Here is a 17962-nt window from a genome sequence, read left to right as displayed (position 1 = left end):
AAGAGGGGACTTCAGCCTTGATCATTAGTGATCACAGGCTCTCCCTCAGGCACATCAGTTTTAGGAAAGAGTTTATGAGGAAGCTGAGGTCCTGAAAGTGATTCTCTTAAAACCCTCCATGCCTGCTCACCCTTTTGAAAGACTAAGGAGTAGGAGTAACCCAACTCAACACTTTTTGCTCTAGGACACCTAAGGTTATTTTCTCTAAAAGTTTCCATTTGAGGCCTTTTTTAGTAACTGCCTTCATAGGAATGGTTCATATCTTTAGTGGTTATTGGCATAGAAAATATACTGAGACTTACTTTAAATATGGAAAGAGGGGAGGATACTGTACCCTGTATTATATAGATCTTTATCATTTTAAAACACATTTATATGCATTATCTCATTTGATCTATACAGCCCTGTGTAATAAGGTAGATGGAGATTTGAAGCAGAAATGAGGAATGAGTCAGAAGGGTTTTTGTGCATTTTCTAACTCACAGAGACTTTGAGCGGTGAACGGGTGCTGGAATCTAGATTTTCTGATTTTTACTCAGTCCTCTTTCCCCAACAAGACACTTTAACTCAGTAGTTCCTAACATTGTTTTTTCTATCACTCTGGACCATAAACCCTGTCTTAATACTCTTTCCTCCCACAGACTCGTGAAATCTTTTTTTTCTCCCATTTTTCAAAAAAAGTTGAAGTATAGTTGAATTACAATATTGTGTTAGTTTCTGGTATACAGCAAAGTGATTTATATATGTATCCTTTTTCATATATATGTATACATATGTGTTTATATGTATATATAGATAATATATGTATACATATACATATATATTCTTTTTCACGTTCTTTTCCATTATGATTTGTCACAGGATATTTAATATAGTTCCCTGTGCTATACAGTAGGACATTGTTGTTTATCTGTATTATATATATTAGTTTGTATCTGCTTACCCCAAACTCCTAATTTATCCCTCCCTGCCCCGACTCATGAAATCTTAATGATGTTATCAGTAGCTATTTAGACCTTGATAATTATAACCAGAAGCAAAAAATAAATATTGGCAAATTCTTAGCTTGTACAGTTTTATCAAAGTGAGGGAAGAGGGGAACCCCTGGTGGTCCAGTGGTTAGGACTCGGCACTTTCACTGCTGTGGTCTGGGTTCAGTCCCTGGTTGGAGAAGTAATATTCCACAAGCTGCACAGCGTGGCAAAAAAAAAAAAAAAAGTGAGGGAACAATTTCCATTAGGAATTTTGTAATAAAAAATAATGGTAACAGCATTGTATTCTTATTTAGGGACCCAGACACAACACTAGGTCCATCTATCAGTGTCTTCTTTGGAATATTCATGGTTTGAAGACCTCCATTATTCCTTTCAGGACCCCTATAGGAGCCAGTTGAGAAAACCTTCATTAGAAGCTGGGGTTGCCTCTTTAAGATACCTTGACTTTGTGTGGAGGAAACTCTGTATTTCTGTAGCGACAACTTTTGGAGCATTTGTGGGGCTGGGAACTTAGAGTTTTCTCTTCGAGTATAAGGAGAGTACAGATCCTGGAGAAGGTAGACCCTAACTCCTCTTGTGCTCCTTAGGATGGAGTCCACAGAGAAGTGTGAAGCCATCATCACCCACTTTAATGGAAAATATATTAAGACACCCCCTGGAGTACCAGGTGAGGCATCTGGGAATCAGGCTGAGAGGGCCACAGGTTATGACTTCCTGTGAAGATTCTGGAGGATTTTTGCATGAGTGAGTGGACTAAGTGAGGTGGGACTCAGCTGCCTGTCTGCTTTCTCTCTTGGCAGCCCCATCTGATCCCTTGCTTTGCAAATTTGCTGATGGGGGTCCAAAGAAACGACAGAACCAAGGAAAATTTATGCAAAATGGACGGGCCTGGCCAAGGAATGGAGACATGGTAAGAGGCCCTCTAGGAGACAGGAATACTAAGGACATTAAAATGTAATGGATGGGGCTTCCCTGGCGGTCCGGCGGTTGGGACTCCGTGTTTCCACTGCAGGGGGCACAGGTTCTATCCCTGGTTGGGGAACTAAGATCCTGCATGCCAAGCAAAGCGGCCAAAAAAAAAAAAAAAAGAAAAAGAAAAGTGGAATGGAAATTTCCATGGCCTGATTTCTGTGGTAAACTTGAGAGCTACAGTATGTAACAGAGATGCTGGCTGCTTAACATGCTCTTCAGTGTGGATCTTGAATGGAATTTTGCATCCTGCACAACCAGAAAAACCCTGGAACAGTTGTAGTGGGATTAATTCAGACTTCATTTTTAATCAGTTGAACCAAATACGTCCTCAGCCTTGAAATTCTGGGCTTGTTCCTCTTCTCGCTAAGGGCTCACAATGTGCGTGCTGTGTTCTTTCTTTATAGGGTGGTATGGCCTTGACCTATGACCCCACCACAGCTCTTCAGAATGGGTAAGGGTGTTTTCTGTAAACAGGCCACCTGAAAATGACAGAGGCCTGTGTCCAGGCACTCGGATGTTTCACCTTGATATTTAAAGAGTAGTCAGTGGTGGGACTTCCCTGGTGGCACAGTGGTTAAGAATCCGCCTGCCAATGCAGGGGACACAGGTTCGATCCCTGGTCCGGGAAGATCCCATATGCTGCGGAGCAACTAAGCCCATGTGCCACAACTACTGAGCCTGCCCTCTACCGCCCACGAGCCACAACTGCTGAGTCTGCGTGCCACAACTACTGAAGCCCACACGACCAGACCCATGCTCCACAACAAAGAGAAGCGACCACAATGAGAAGCCCACACACCGCAACGAAGAGTAGCCCCTGCTCACAGCAACTAGAGCCCGCACACAGCAACAAAGACCCAACGCAGCCAAAAATTAAATAAACTTATTTAAAAAAAAAAGAGTAGTTAGTGGGAAATGGCTGTGTCTATCAGTGGGGGCCCTTGCCTTGTAGTTTCCTGTGACTCCTTACTGATGAGGTCCCTTCCTACAGGTTTTACCCAGCTCCTTATAACATCACCCCCAACAGGATGCTTGCTCAGTCTGCACTGTCCCCGTATCTTCCATCTCCTGTGTCTTCATATCAGGTATGTTGTCTTCATATCAGGTACGTTCATGCCCAGAAAAGGGTGTGGTGGTTTTCCCTACCATTGTGTTTTAGGCTGGGAACTACTTGTTGTTCTTTTGTTTTTTCCTTTATACATACTATACCCAAATAGTTTTACATAAAAGCATAACATGTGATCACACTACATGTATATAGACTGTTGTAGAAGCATCCTTTTACTCTCCACCACTCCACAAGCAAACCCATGTTAATTTCCTACTAGTTTCCATATTTTTTGTTATCTGCATATACACATAAGTATAGGGTTTTGGAAGTCATTGTTTATGTTACAAAAATTTTCCATATTAAATATATATTTTTACACTTTACTCTTCTCATTTAAACCAGTGATTCTCAAAGTGTGGTCCCTGGACCAGCAATATCAGCACTACCTGGGGATTTTTAGAAACACAAATTCTTGGACTCCACCCCAGATTCACAGGAACTCTGGGGACGGGTCCTACCAATCTGAGTTTTAACAAGCCCTCCAGGTAGTTCTTATGCAGCTCTGTTCTAATTATTTCCTTTTTAATAGTAACATATTTTATGCTGCACATATACCAGAATTCTTCCACTATACCCCAGTGAAAGGCATTCTTTGGATTTCAGTTTTTATCTGGTGCAAATAATGCTCTAGTAAACATCCTTTTGCCTATATCCTCACATATGAGTGCTTTTGTTTCTGGGGGCTAGAGTCTGAGGGGTGAGGTTGTTAGGTTGAATAATACACGGACTTTCAGTTTTATAGATGTTACCAGATTGCTTTCCACAGAGACTGTGCCAATTCACATTCCACTGGCAACATATGAGAGTACCCATTTCCCTCCAGCCAGAGGTGACATTGCTCTTTTAAAATTTTTTTCTATCCTGATAGATGTAAAGTACATTGTTACTTTAATTTGCACTTCCCTGACTGCAGCTGAGTTTAAGCATTTTTTTGGTCATATTTTTATTTGCTCTTCATATACTTGGTCCTTTTTCCTGTTTGACTATTTGTTCTTTTCCCATCAACTTATAAAAACTATCAGTATTATTGGGACTTCCCTGGTGGTCCAGTGGTTAAGATTCTGTGCTCCCAAAGCATGGGGCATGGGTTTGATCCCTGGTCGGGGAACTAAGATCCCACAAGCCACACGGGGCAGCCAAAAAAAAAAAAAAAAAACTGTCAATATTATAAGTACCAATCTTCTGAATGTTATCTTTGTTACAAGTTTTTTTTTCCAAATTTAATTGTTTTCCGTTGACTTTATGGTCCTCAAACTTCAGCTGTGCATCAGAATCACTTATTAAACCTAGGTTACTGGGCACCACAGCAAGAATTTCTGATTCAGCAAGTCTAGGGTGAGAGGCAAGAATTTGTATTTCTAACAAGTTCCCAGATGCTGCTCCTGCTTCTGCTGCTGATCTGGGGACCATACTTTGGGAATCACTAGTTTTTGCCATACAAAAGTTTTAAAATTTGTGTATAGTTAAATATGTCTGCTTTTTTACTTACAGCTTTTGCATTTCTTGTCTTAATTTAAAAGGTCTTTCCAGTCCCTATATTGTACATATGGTCCCCAAGATGTATTTCATTGTTTTACATTTAAATGTATAATAACCAGGAATTTATTTTTGTATATGACATAAGATAGGGGTTCTATTGTATTTCCTTCAAAATGTTCACCAGTTATCCTAGCACCAAATTATTAAATAATCCATCCTTTTCCCACTGAATTGAAATGCCACCTTTGTCATATAGTAAACACTGGAATCTTTTTCTGTATCCTTTATTCTCTTCCAGTGATCATTGTGTCTCTTCCTATTTCAATAATGTATTGATTTGATTACAGTGGCTTTCATAGTATGTTCTAATATTTGATAAGACAAAACCTTCTCCACTCTTTCATACTTTTCTTTGCTATGTTTTGGCATTTATTCTTCTGTATAAGTTTATGATCATTTTATCTAATTTTTAAAAATCTGTGAGGGAGAATTTTAATTGGAATTACATTAGATCTATATATTAAAGAGGATTGACTTCTTAAAAAGTACTAAGTCTTTTCACCTAAAATATGGTATTTCTTTTTATGTTCTCAAAGTTTTATGTCCTTCAATAAGATCTTAGTTTTATTTATGTAGGTCTTATGTTTTTCTTGTTAAATATACTTCTAAGTGTTCTGTAATTTTTATAAGCATTTCTAGATGCTTATTGATACACTGAGAAGTTACTAATTTATGTTCATCTATCTTGTATACTGCTCACTTACCAAATCCTCTTATTACTACTAGTTTTTTTTTTTTACTTAAATCTCTTAGGTTTTCTAGGTATACAGTTATATCATTGATGCAAAATAATAGTTCTCTCCTCCTTTTCAATTTTATGCCAACTGTGTTCTTATCCAATTGTATTTATTTGACCCCACTACCTAATAGGTTACTATAATTGCAATGGTTTTAATATTTCTCTGTTTGGGTTAAGGTTTGCAGATAGTTTTTGGTAATAGCCTTTAATATATGTAAGTAGTTTCTTTCTAGTCTCTATTTTACTTTGTGGTTTTTTTTTTTTTACGGTACACGGGCCTCTCACTGTTGTGGCTTCTCCCATTGCGGAGCACAGGCTCTGGACACACAGGTTCAGTGGCCATGGCTCACGGGCCCAGCCGCTCCGCAGCATGTGGGATATTCCCGGACCGGGGCACGAACCCGTGTCCCCTGCATCGGCAGGCGGACTCTCAACCACTGCGCCACCAGGGAAGCCCTGTGGTATTTTTTAAAATTTATTTTCTGGTCGCACCTCGGGGCTTGTGTGATCTTAGCTCCCCGATCAGGGATTGAACCCGGGCCGCAGCAGTGAAAGCACTGAGTCATAACCACTGGACCGCCAGGGAATTCCCTACTTTGTGATTTTTTTAAAAAGTAAATGGCTGCTGAATTTTCTAAAATGTCTTTTCAGCATCTAATATTACACTATGGCTTTTTTTCTTCAATTTTGACTTATGTTTGTAGAGCTTCTGATCTTGAACAATCCTTATATTTGTGGAATAAACCTACTTGTCTATCAAGATGCATTTCTAGCTTCCCGTTGCTTTTTTTAATTTTAAAATTCAGATATAATTTACAGACGATAAAATTCATCCTCTTAAAGTGTACAAGTCAGTATTTTTTAGTATATTTATAGAATTATGCAACTGTCCCCATTATCTAATTCCAGAACACTTTCATCACCTCAGAAAGAAACTGTGTACCCATTAGTATTTATTCCCCATTTGCCCTTACCCCTAGCCCGTGGCAATGACCAATATACTTTCTACGTCTATAGATGTGCCTGTTCTGAACATTGCATATAAATGGAAGCATACAGTCTATGTCTTTTGCGTCTGGCTTCTTTCACTTAGCATGTTTTCAAAGTTTATTCATGTGTAGCATGTATCAGTACTTCATTCTTTTTTATGACTGAATCACATTCCATTTTACGGATATGCCACATTTTGTTATCCAGTTATCAGTTGATGGCCATTTGAGTTGTTTCCACCTTTTGGCTATTATGAATAATGCTGCTCTGAACTATTGTGCACAGTTTTGTGTGGACATATGTTTTCATTTCTCCAGGGTATATACCTAGGAGTGAAATTGCTGGGTTACATAGTAACTCTATGTTTAACTTTTTGAGGAACTGCTAAACTGTTTTCCAAAGCCCCTGTACCATTTTACATCCCCACCTGCAGTGTATAACATTTGTTATTGTGTCCTTTTTTAATTATAGCCATCCTGGTGGGTATGAAGTGGTGTCTCATTGTGGCTTTGATTTGCATTTCCCTAGTGACTAATGTTGAACCTGTTTCGTGTGCATGTTGGCCATTTGTGTATCTTAGAGAAATATCTACTCAAATTTGTAGCCCAGTTTAAAATTGGATTACTTGAAGTGTAAGAGTTGTTAATATTTTTTAAACAGTTTATTCTTAATATTTACAGTTTCTGGGGGGGCACACTCCAACCTTATGTGGGTTTTGCTGAACATTATCAGATCATTGGGCGAAATAATAGTCTCTAGGCAATTAACGTTGTTTGTTTATTTTCGCTTGCATTAGAGAGTAACTCAGACATCTCCTCTACAAGTACCTAACCTGTCTTGGATGCACCACCAGTCATACCTCATGCAGCCTTCAGTGAGTGTTCAGAAGTGGGCAAAAGCCAAAGAGGCAATTTGATGTAAAGAAAAACAGTGGGATTTGATGAAATGAGATAAGGGTGTGAGTTCTGGCTCAGTCGCTTGTGTAACCCAGGTGTTTGACCTTAAATTCTGTGAGTTTGCTATTCTTAGACAAGGATCCCTCCAGATTGATGGGCAGTGCCTGTTCCTGCTACATAGCTGGGTCGTTGCTCACCTATCATTTCCCAGGATTTTTAAATGTCTGTCTTCAGTGGTTCTGGTAGCCATGAATCACCACTTCAGGCAGCCTCATAGGATGCTGCCAACTAACCCTGTCCTTTGTTGCTGCTTCTAGGGTTCAGTTCTGACACCAGGAATGGATCATCCTATTTCTCTCCAGCCTGCCTCCATGATGGGACCTCTTACCCAGCAACTGGGCCACCTCTCACTCAGCAGCACGGGCACAGTAAAGCAGGATATTTTTTTATTATAAAGAATACCTATGTAGTACTCTTAGGTTTAAATACTCTTGAATAAGGATGGGAATCACTTCAGTGTCATCGAGGGCACACTCAGAAAAGGCGATAAACTAAAAAGATAATAATCCGTGAGCTAGGAATACAGCCATTCTGCTGTTTAGCTCATTCATTTTAACTGATTCCTACTCATGCAACTAAATAAATGGTGTTTCTACCTACATATTAGTTTATCTAGTTCATACACTTTCCTAGAAGTCTTTATCAAAGTAGTAACAGGAAGAACGGGTGAAGCTCATTAGTTTTCTTGTAGGTCGGATGCATTCTGATTTGTTCAGGAGGGCTTAAAGCAGAGAAGGCGTTGAGAAAAAGCAGAAGACAGGAAAGAGGAGGAAAAGGTAGTCATGTACGTAGAAGCCTCTCTAAGCCAGTGTACTTTAGAGTCACCTGAAGTGCTTTTAAAAAGCACAATTAGGACAATTAAATTAGAATCTCTGGGGACAGAACAATAGGCACTGGTAGTTTTCACAGCTCCCCAGGTGCTTTAAATGTAGCCAAGAATCACTGCTCTAAGCCTATTGATGTATCTCATTCCAGTATATGCCAACAGCTGCAGCTATGCAAGGAGCGTACATCTCCCAGTACACCCCTGTGCCTTCTTCCAGTGTTTCAGTTGAGGTAAGAGCTTTATAATCTCTTTGGATTGAAGATTGGAAAATGAACAGAGGCAGATTTTCCGCTGATCAAAATCTTCCTCTCACAGTGATGCTGATTCTGTGTTCACAAATAGCTGGTAGGGATGTGAAGAATGTAGGAAGGAAAGACTTAGTTTGTATCTTTGAATGAGGCCCTTCCTCTCATTTGGCAGACGGTAGTTAATCCCAGGATGCTGGCTTGTATCGACTAGTGGGTCCTGGGAAGAGGATGGGCTGCTCTAAACGTTGGGGAAATGATGCTCTGAGTGTGCGTGTGTGTTTGTGTGTGTGTGTGTGTGTATGTGCACTCACACAGGTGTGTGGGAATGGGTTGGTTGGGGAGGACATGCAACTTAGCTAGGCTGCTTCAGTGGGAGGTGAGGAAAGGATGCACAAGGTGACTCTCCTGCCTTGGCTGTGGTACAGGAGAGCGGCAGCCAGCAAAATCAAGTGACGGTGGATGCTCCCTCAGACCATGGGGTCTATTCTTTCCAGTTCAACAAGTAACAGTGGTAAGAATCACATACTGAGGGGCGGGGTGGGCTGAGCAGCCTGAAATCAGACTCTCATGTTTGTCATTCCCCCTCCCTACCCTCTCTGGCTTATGCCTCCTTTAGGATTTCCCTCCCCATCTTTGTTGAGTATATAAATGAATTCTTGGAGATGCTGATGCTCCAGACTCCAGAGGGCTGACCAGGAATACAGCCCCTCTGTGGGCCCAGCTGAGGACTAACACTTGGTCATCGGTTTTCACAGGCCTGGGCCTGGAAAAAGAAGTCTCTGCACTCCTGCCCTCTGCTCTTCCTCCACTCCTGGTGGAGCCTGGAGGAACTGTCACTTTTTGTGTGTGCTACAGTCGAGGAGACCAAAAAGACTTCTTTTGTGAAGAAAGTTTTATGTTTTGTTTTAAACTGCAATATACTCTTTCCCTACCCCAAAGAGACACGGTGCCTGGAGCTTGTTCTCATCTTTATGAAAAACAGTTTTTGATGTGTTGGACTTATTTGGGAAGGCTTTTTAAACAAATTATTTTCTTAAAAGAAAAGAAAAAGGTGTGGTGCTAGAACACGGATGGAGTCCTACTGTGGGCCCTGCTTACTGAGTTTAGTTATGGACCTTTTGGTGGGGGTGTAAGAAAACATGCAGACTTTTAAAGTTTTGTTTTATAAAGCTCTTAGATCACACATCCCATCTCTTCTTCACATACATTTTATGCCTTCTTTCTCTCATCCAGAGTGTTCTTTTTCTCTTTTCCATACAGCAGAACTTGCCTACTTTGCCTCTTTAAGTTTTTAGTTTTGTGAATTTCTTTTTTGAATGAAATTTCATATGGAATTTTGGGGGGCTGGGCAAGGAACAAGGTATAACACTAAGCAGGCAGTGGAAGTGGCTTTTCCTCCCTCTGACCTGCCACATCCTAGGAGGAAAGACTAGACTTTGCCCTCCGGAAGCAGAGATGTGACCTAGGCTCACTAAGGAGACAATCCCACAGCCTTAGGAAGCCATCCTTGATCCAAATTCGGATGAAGACTAGGTTTTCCCTGGCGAGTTCCAGAGGAGTGGACCTACTGACTTCTGACTAACTCTTCTCACTGCCGAGGCCAACACCACACCCTCTGAGAAAATGTCTTCCCCTGTTACAGCTTTTCAGGAATACCTGCTTTTCTGCTTCCTAGAGGATCTTTTCTGCCCTGGGTCTCAGGTCCCCTCTCTTCCCTATCTCACATCGTTGCTGTGCTCAGGGCCTTTGCATTTGTGACCTTGCTGAATCCATTTAGGTTCCTTCCCCACCACGGACAATCAGCTGCTTTACCTCTAGACCAGCGATTCTCAAAGAGGTGGTTTTGTCGCCTAGAGGCCTTTTGGCAATCTCTGGAGACATTTTTGGTTGTCGCGCCTGGGGGTGGGGCTGTGTGCTACTGGCAGCTAGTGGCTGGAGACCAGGGATTCTGCTAAACACCCTGCAGGGCACAGCAGAGCCCCAACTCCCCCAGCAGAGAATTGTCTGGCTCAAAATGTCAGTAGTACCAAGGTTAGGAAACCTTGATGTAGACAGTGTCATCCCTGCCTCCTGTACCAGAGGACTTGGTAAATTCCCATCCCCACCCTGGACGCACGGTGCCTTTTGACACTCAGGCAGCTAGTTGAGAGGGACAGAACTGAGGTTCTTGAATTTTCCCCAGGTTTTGACCTTTGGCACATTTGTGTACAGCAAGAGCTGTCCTTGAAAGGCTTGTGCCATGTGCACACACACATCCAGAGGGATAGAGGTGGGGACTGTTCCGTGTGTGTGTGCCGTGAAGGGGCGAGAAAGGACAAAGCTCTTTGTAACTGTCCAGAGCAACCTGCCCTAGTGTGTTTGGGCCCCTTTTCCAGGCAATCAGGACATCAGAAATAATCTTCCTGCTTGTGGAAGGACAGCAGGGAGCTGGGATAGAAAAGGGCCATAAACCCCATCTCACTATTTACAAGGTCAGGAGTCCTTCAAAAAAAGGCTATAATTTGCTCTTCAACTCCATCACCTTCTGCAAGACCTGACTGTGCACACGGAGACAGATAGGAGGAAGCCTTTGTCCATCTTCTAGGAAATAAGATCCTGCACCTGTCTCTTCCCAGTCACTCCCTTCTGCACTGAAAGGAGAGTTCTGCTCCCCTTCACTTCAAGGTCAGGTGCCTTTCCACCAATCAGACAGAAAGCCAAATGATGGAGAATGGAGAAACAGGTGTTCAGTAGGCTGGCTGTAGGGAGAGGAAGGAGATGCTGCTGGGCGGGAAGAAGCTGTATTATCAGTTGTTGTACCTAGAGCTTGGGCCTAGCTTTCCCTCCCCTCCACCCATCCCAGAGTTGAGAGTCCTAATGCTCCCTCCCCACAGAGTGTCCTTTTGTACATCCTGGGGTTAAGGGAGTAGGGGTAGGGGACAATAGGTAGGATGTGAAGTATAAAGGATAAAATTGCCACTATTCATTTTCTCACGGGTACTTCCAACCTCAGGAAGGGTTTATCTGATGTAAAACAGCCCCAAACCGAGTAACTTTATAGAAGGTTTTGCCTGGGCAGGTATCTCTTGTTTCTGAGTCTCTACTCCTTAGTCAAGGAAAATATACCATATGTTTCTTGTCAGTGGCCTTGAAGAAAAGGAGAAAAATCTAGAATCCTGTTCATTTAATTAATAGTTTAGGGGAGCCTTGCTTTGCTAGGAGGCTTAGTGAAATGAGGGCCTTTCATGTGTACAAACTGTTGATGTCACTGCTGCCCTCCTCTGCCTCCCAGAATTCCTGGTTCTGTCTACTTTCTCTGTATTTAAATGTTTAAATGGCTGTAATTTTGCTTTGTTTTGTTTTAAAATTCTGAAGTTACCTTTTGTGTGTTCTCATGTGAATCTGCTTAATGGATTTTATTAATGGGTGTTTCTGGTTTGGGAAGGTTTGGGCATGGGAAGTGACGGAGAGCCTGAAGTTATTTTTGTAATGGTTAATGGCATCGTGGAATTTTGTTTGGGCCTTTTTGGGTTACACTCATGATACTTTTTGCCTAATTGTTAGTTCATTTCTAACAGTTCATAACATGGGTGAGTGATTGGAAAAAGGAGACAAGGAATGAGGGATACTTTTTCTCCCATGAAATAGCCCCATTGGTGGCAGTGGTGGCAGAGGAATTGTAGGGGGAGCCTTCAAGCTCACAGCCTAGGGCTGGGCTCTTTAAACACTATGCTAGTGTTTTCTGAATCCTGTATTCATGGAGCCAGGTCATAACTCTCTCTGTACTTCATATCTCACCCCCACTCATTACAGATGCTCATAACATTCTTAAAATATTTTAGTACTTTGTATTTTTCTCTTTTCAGTCAAATAGAACATACTAGATCCCTTTCTCAGATGATACAATCCTTTACTAGCCTCAGAGCCTGCCCATCCCATCTCATGCGGTGTTATTACTGCTCCTCTCTCGCTCTGAGATGATACTCAGCCCCGAGGCTGATTAGAGTTTTTGGAGGAGGGTGTGGGTCGAGGTTAGGGAAGATGTGGGAATGATGATGGGGAGAGATGTTATTTTTAAAGTGTGTTTTTAACCAAAGGATTTGAAGAGTTGTCTAGACTAGGAAGCCTGGTGACTCTGAAGAGGTAATAAATAGCCCTTGTCAGTAATAGATGGGGGTAGTAGGGGGACATGACTTGCACTCGGTGTGAGGACTGTGCTGCTCTACTGACCATCCCTGGATTGGGCCACCTCAGCCCAGTTCGTCTTCTTTCCTAACTTACTGATCAGTGAGCTCATTCAGCCCCGTCGTGCCTGCCTGCATTGCTTATTCCCTGATGCTTCAGTGTCTACCGTTTGGGGACCTACATGTGGGTTGTTACTTTGCTCCACAAAGGTGAGGTGAGAGGCCTTGCTGGAATGGAATGTTGCAGGGATCCCCACAGAATCATCTTCTAGGGAAAAAAAAAAAAAATCGTTGCTGTTCTCTTATGCACGTTCTCTTAGGGCAATAAACTTGGGTCAGTGATCAGATCTAAACTTGTCCTCAGGCTCTGCTAGACCAGCTTCATTCAGAGAAGAGGGTGGGTATTATGAAAGCTAGTCTGTAAGGGCTAGGTCTTAAACCTTGGGCCTTGTCACACTGGTCCTTCCTGAGTCCCTCTTAAACCAACTACTACATTTCTATGCTACCTGCATTTTAGGTCTTTCCCAGCATTAGCAGATCCCTCATTTACTCAGCTTTTACTCCTTCCTTTCGTAGGAGGGTCTTCCTCCAACAGCTGAGATGGGCCTGAGAGCTCTATCACCCTGCTCGTCTTTGCTGAATTCTGCTGCATCTCCCTAGGGGTGGTCCCCACATGACTGTAGTAATGAGAAAGCTAGGTGCCCTCTCACCCCAGTTACCACTGCTCCTTCTCCCTGGCATGTCCACGTCTGTTTTGAATGAATCTTCATTCTCCAGGTGTGTCCCAGAACTTTCTTGTCTTTGTTAAAGACCTACCTCACAGTTTCACAATTCAACAGGGGCACCTGGTTCACTTCTTTCCTTCCTTTACTCTGTCCTTGCCTTCATGAGGGTTAGGAAGATGGGGGCTACAAAGGTCTCGTGATCAATTGCAAAATCTCTTGGTTATTTGTTTCTGGAATGTCTTCTTTGAGATTTTGACCTCCTTTATCACCCTAGAATAGTGTGAACTCTTCAGTTAGGTCTTGCTGTGGTATGCCAGGAGGATAGGCTGAGTAATGAGTGCTTAGAATATTAATTAATGCTTGGGAGCCACCCCCAGGAACACCAACATGGGAGCAGAGCTCAGAACTTGAGAGGATAAGAGTTTGCCAGTGGCTGCCATGAGCTGAGAAGTAAACATGCACCAGAGAGGGCATCCAGGATTTTTATAGGGCTGAAAGCAGAGATGCTCCTTCTCCACCTATTCCAGTTAGTTTAGAGGGTCACCAAGACAAAACTTCCAGCCTGGGGTGTGATAAGCTTTCCTAGCCTGAGTAAAGAAAAGTTCTTGCCCCATTACTGGTGTCCACATCCCCCAACACACACATTTTTTTGGGGGGGGCAAGTGCTCTCTAGTATGCACTTATCACCTTGGACAGGAAATAAGTTTAATTTATACTCAAAACACATTTTTTCTTTATCCAGAAGTTTCCAGTTTTATACTCTTGCCACGTCTGTGCCAATGCTACCCATTCTTCTGACTCTTGGTATTCACTTGGTCCTTCCCTACAATTGGGTAGAACTTTGTCTTATTTCAACTTTTGAAATAAAACACAGAAGTCTACTTCGTGGTGTCTTATCCATGATTGGAAGCTGGGAAGGTGGTGATGAGCACATATATTTGCTATAATGGGGACATAGGTGGCAGCTTAGGAAGCCAAGGCCATGTCTCACAAGGCAGGAACTAGGGACACTTGAATCCTTTGTTGTAGCACCTCAGCCAGGAGCACCTGTTCCACCCACATAAGCACAAATTCTGCCTTGGATGCCTCTTGCACAGGAAGGGCCAAGCCTGGAGGTTCAGAGATAAACTTTGAAGTTTAGAGGCGTATTTCTCCCCGGCCTGTGGTCTCCTACATCAAACCAGTCGTACTCACCCTAACACCCAGCCTTCACCTTTAGGCAAGTATGAAAACCCATGTTGAAGGAAGATAAATACAGACTCTTTTGAATCTCTATCAAATGTGGTTTTTATTCAACTGACAAGCACTTTTCTACAGCTGCACTTGTGGAACATCACATGGCAAAAACAGGAGTTTTTTTCTCTAGACTTTTTTTTCCTTTTTTTACCTTATTAAAAATGAGATTGGTCCTAAAAATATAGAAAGAAATAAATTTAAATTCACAAAAAACTGTACATTATCAAAAAGTCACTAAAACACCACATTTGGTTATATAAAAAGTCAAGTCCCTTTTGTTGTAAAAGGAACGTGGAAATTTGTTGGTGTTGATGGTGTGGTTTCTTCCTGTTACCAGACTGATGGGGAGGGGAAACAAAGGGGTAGGGGTGGGTTTTATTTACTTTTTTAACTTGCCTTCCCTACCAAATACTCTTATTTGTCAAAAAGAGAAAATCCACCTAGCTCAAGGGGCAGTGAAGATGAGGAAAGAAAAGTGAGAAACGGCCCCTTTGGTCATGCCCTCCCCCCGCCCCCCATCAACCCTCACTTCAAATTGAGGCTAGGACTCCACCCACCCCACCTTAAGAGTGCCTGGTCCCTAGGGAAAGAGATGGAGCTGGGAGAGGAACACAGAACAGGAACAATCAAGATTTCACTCCCCCGTCCACCTAACCTCCAACAGTAGAATTAATCTGGAACATTTTATAGCAGGGTAAGACTGCCGTGGGGAAAAGAAGAGCCCCCAACCACAACAGTTCCAAATGTCTGACTAACACAAAGTTTGTTACAGCGCAGTTATTTAGATAAAATATAAATATTTATGCATAATATAAAGTCAATTCAAATATTCTTCAATCCACCTCTTATTTAAAAGCAAAAAAAAAAATCTCAAATAAAATTAAAAGTTCTGAGGTTTATCTGACAGAAAAGGCGACTTTAGAAATAGGCTATGGGGGAGAAGGGGCATAAAGGAATAAGAAAGGGGCTGCCCCGGGACCTGTACTGCCCCCTCACCCCCTTCAGTGGCTATTCAGTGCTGCCAGAAGCACAAGGAATGCTCCCCTCACCTGGCACCCCTCTCCCACCAATGGAACACTTCTTGGATGCCTCAGCGCTCTGCTTGGGCCAGCCAGCAGCCACCTCCCCAGTGCAAGTACCCGTAATCTCTGATGGGAGGGGCTCTGCTGAGCAGGAAAGCAGGGGCCAGGGGCCCATGGCTATAGCTGGGAGTTAGCAGCTTTCCTCTCACAGGTTGGGGCTTAACTTGGGCACAGTCACATGTAGGGCAGTGGTGGACCCAGAACCTCTCCTCCCTACTCTCCTGTGTTCTGGGGTCTCTGCTACTGGGGAAGGGGTCCCAGGATATGAAGTAGATAAGGGAAGGAAAGCACTACTAAACCCACAGAAGCTCATGGGATTAGGAAGAGATCCAGTTCTACTCCTCTCCCTGCAAAAGCTTAAGACTCAGAGCTACTGAAAGGAGAGGGAGTTCCTGCTGAAAGATTGCACAGTTTGAAGAGGCTGGAACAGAAATGACTGGGAGAGAGGGGAGAGACACAGCCTTGTACCCAGAAAAACTGTTCCTGTGGTTTCCCAAAGACAAAGTGATGGTGTGAAACAATGGGAAAGGTGTTTCAATGGTTGGAAACAATGGGAAACAGATACTTGGGGGAAAAACTGAATGGATGCCACCAAACAAAACAGGGGCACAATCACAGCATCCTCTCACTCACTCACTCTCTCACACACACACACACCTCTCTCTCAGGCCAGTCGATTGCTACCTGGCCTCCATCTTGGGGGTGTGCCCAAACTCAGCAGTAGTTGTCCCTGAGGAGTTCCCAAGAAGGAGGTTTGGGTAAGAGGTGGGGAAGGAGGCTGGAAGGCCCAGGGTTCAGGGTGCCTCCCTGCCGTCTCCCCAGTTTGCTAAGTTTCAGAAAAGGCTAGAAACTCAGCATTTGAGGAGTATCCAACATTATAGAGGGACTAGCTATTGGCAGGAAGATGAGGACAGAGAGAAAGACAGGGACCTCTGAACTTCTTTTTCCTTTGAAGGGAAAAAAGATTTGGGGGAAAAGGATGGAGGAACCCGTACACAACAGTTTTACATTATTGGATGAGAGAAAATCTGAAAAGGGGGCGGGGGGGAGGGATTGAGAGAGAGAAAGTGAAAAGCAGGGGAGGGACTGAACATGGAAGCAGCATGTTCAGGGCCCGGTGTCCGGCTCGACACACTTGGGAGTTAAGTCCACTTTACTGGCCGTCACTGCGGGTCCACACACAGTACAGAGTGTTTCTTGGTTTCACACATTCACTAGAACTATTGCTATTGTTAAATAGCCCCAGAATGCTGGGGCACGAACAGGGAAGGTGAGAAAGCTGGGAGGAGGAAGTAGGGGCTTCTTTCATCCTCCTCCTCTTTTTTAATTAGGAAATAAAACAGAAAGGAAAAATTATTTTTTCTTTTTTTTTTTTTTTGGCTTTCAGTCCAGAAGGACCTCATCTCTGCCCCTCTTATGTGAGGAACAAGAGGAGGAAAGGAAGAAAGGGGTGTAGGGATAAGAAGATGTAGGGCGCTGCCAAAGGTAGGGTCAAAAATCAGGGTTCTACCTCTGACTCAAGTCTGGACCCAGGGCAGCATCAGCAGGTGAGAATGGCAGGGTCTGTCTGTTTGGAGGGCAGAGAGCAATGCCACAAGGTGACTCCCCACCTCCCTTGCCTCACAGATTGGCCTGTTTTCCCTGATAAAACTCCTCCCAGCGGCTCTCGAAGAAGCGACGCATGATGTGCCCAGCCTTGCCCACTTCAGAGTCATCCTCATTGAATGTCTGGCAGTTGTCAAAGACCAGAAGTGCATCAGCCGCAAACTCCTCTGAGCTGGTGTACCTGGGCAGGGGTGGAGACAGACCTGTGAGCTGGGTACAAGTTACGGCTGTAACAGAAGAGCCGGGACAGTTACTGAAGTCTACTTACCCTCCCCGGAGCAGCCGCTCCCGCATGGTGGAAAAATCCATAGGGTTTTTGATGATGCGCCGGTACCCACTCACCAATCGTGGGTTCACAGGCTCCAGGAAAGGCCAGGCTGCATCATGGGACTCCATCTCCATCAAGATAATCCTATTAAGAAAGACAGTGATGACTGCACTCTCAGGAAGCAAACACACTGACCCCTCCCAGCCCTTTACCGTGGCAAAGATAGAGCCAGTTGTCCCCAGAATTCACTCAACTCACTCGCAAAACGTGAGATCACTGTGGTGGTTCCGCATGGAGAGCCGCCGCCGCTTTGAGGGGGACTGTCCTCCTTCTGAGCACCGAGGCACTGCCGGGCTTTCTCGGCCCCTCGACAGCAGCCGGCGCCGGCAGCTATCACCCTCTGGGAAGTTCAGCACATAACTACTTTTCCGCTTCTGGCCTCGTTTTGGGAAACCTGGCCTCTGAGTCAATTCTCCCTCTACCTGCTGAAGATAAGAAAAAGGTAAG

General features: G+C 43.5%; 2 protein-coding genes across 14 annotated transcripts in view; one reads left to right on the top strand and one right to left on the bottom strand.

Annotated features, from left to right (window-relative positions):
* The window catches only part of RBMS2 (RNA binding motif single stranded interacting protein 2), a 104265-nt gene that overhangs the window by 73317 nt on the left and 12986 nt on the right, over positions 1-17962 (top strand). For 5 of the 9 annotated variants that reach the window (XM_060306922.2, XM_030866607.3, XM_060306921.2 and 2 more), the window contains 9 exons: positions 1583-1662; positions 1796-1905; positions 2372-2418; positions 2959-3052; positions 7143-7220; positions 7560-7670; positions 8278-8358; positions 8802-8887; positions 8993-9326. In XM_060306922.2, coding sequence (XP_060162905.1) covers positions 1583-1662; positions 1796-1905; positions 2372-2418; positions 2959-3052; positions 7143-7220; positions 7560-7670; positions 8278-8358; positions 8802-8882 — 682 coding nt within the window. In that variant the 3' untranslated portion in view covers positions 8883-8887; positions 8993-9326. Of the gene's footprint in view, positions 1-1582; positions 1663-1795; positions 1906-2371; positions 2419-2958; positions 3053-7142; positions 7221-7559; positions 7671-8277; positions 8359-8801; positions 8888-8992; positions 9327-17208; positions 17958-17962 lie in introns of those variants that run through there. The other 4 variants (XR_009565626.1, XM_030866605.2, XM_070046501.1 and 1 more) reach the window with 4 other exon arrangements.
* The window catches only part of BAZ2A (bromodomain adjacent to zinc finger domain 2A), a 34204-nt gene continuing 30775 nt past the window's right edge, over positions 14534-17962 (bottom strand). For all 5 annotated transcript variants that reach the window (XM_030866593.2, XM_030866596.2, XM_060306919.2 and 2 more), the window contains 3 exons: positions 17714-17940; positions 17456-17599; positions 14534-17368 (listed from right to left, as the gene is read on the bottom strand). In XM_030866593.2, coding sequence (XP_030722453.1) covers positions 17203-17368; positions 17456-17599; positions 17714-17940 — 537 coding nt within the window. In that variant the 3' untranslated portion in view covers positions 14534-17202. The remainder of the gene's footprint in view (positions 17369-17455; positions 17600-17713; positions 17941-17962) is intronic.

The sequence above is a fragment of the Globicephala melas genome, chromosome 10 (assembly GCF_963455315.2).
Source record: "Globicephala melas chromosome 10, mGloMel1.2, whole genome shotgun sequence".
Lineage (NCBI taxonomy): Eukaryota > Metazoa > Chordata > Mammalia > Artiodactyla > Delphinidae > Globicephala > Globicephala melas.
This window is presented reverse-complemented; position numbering and strand designations above follow the sequence as displayed.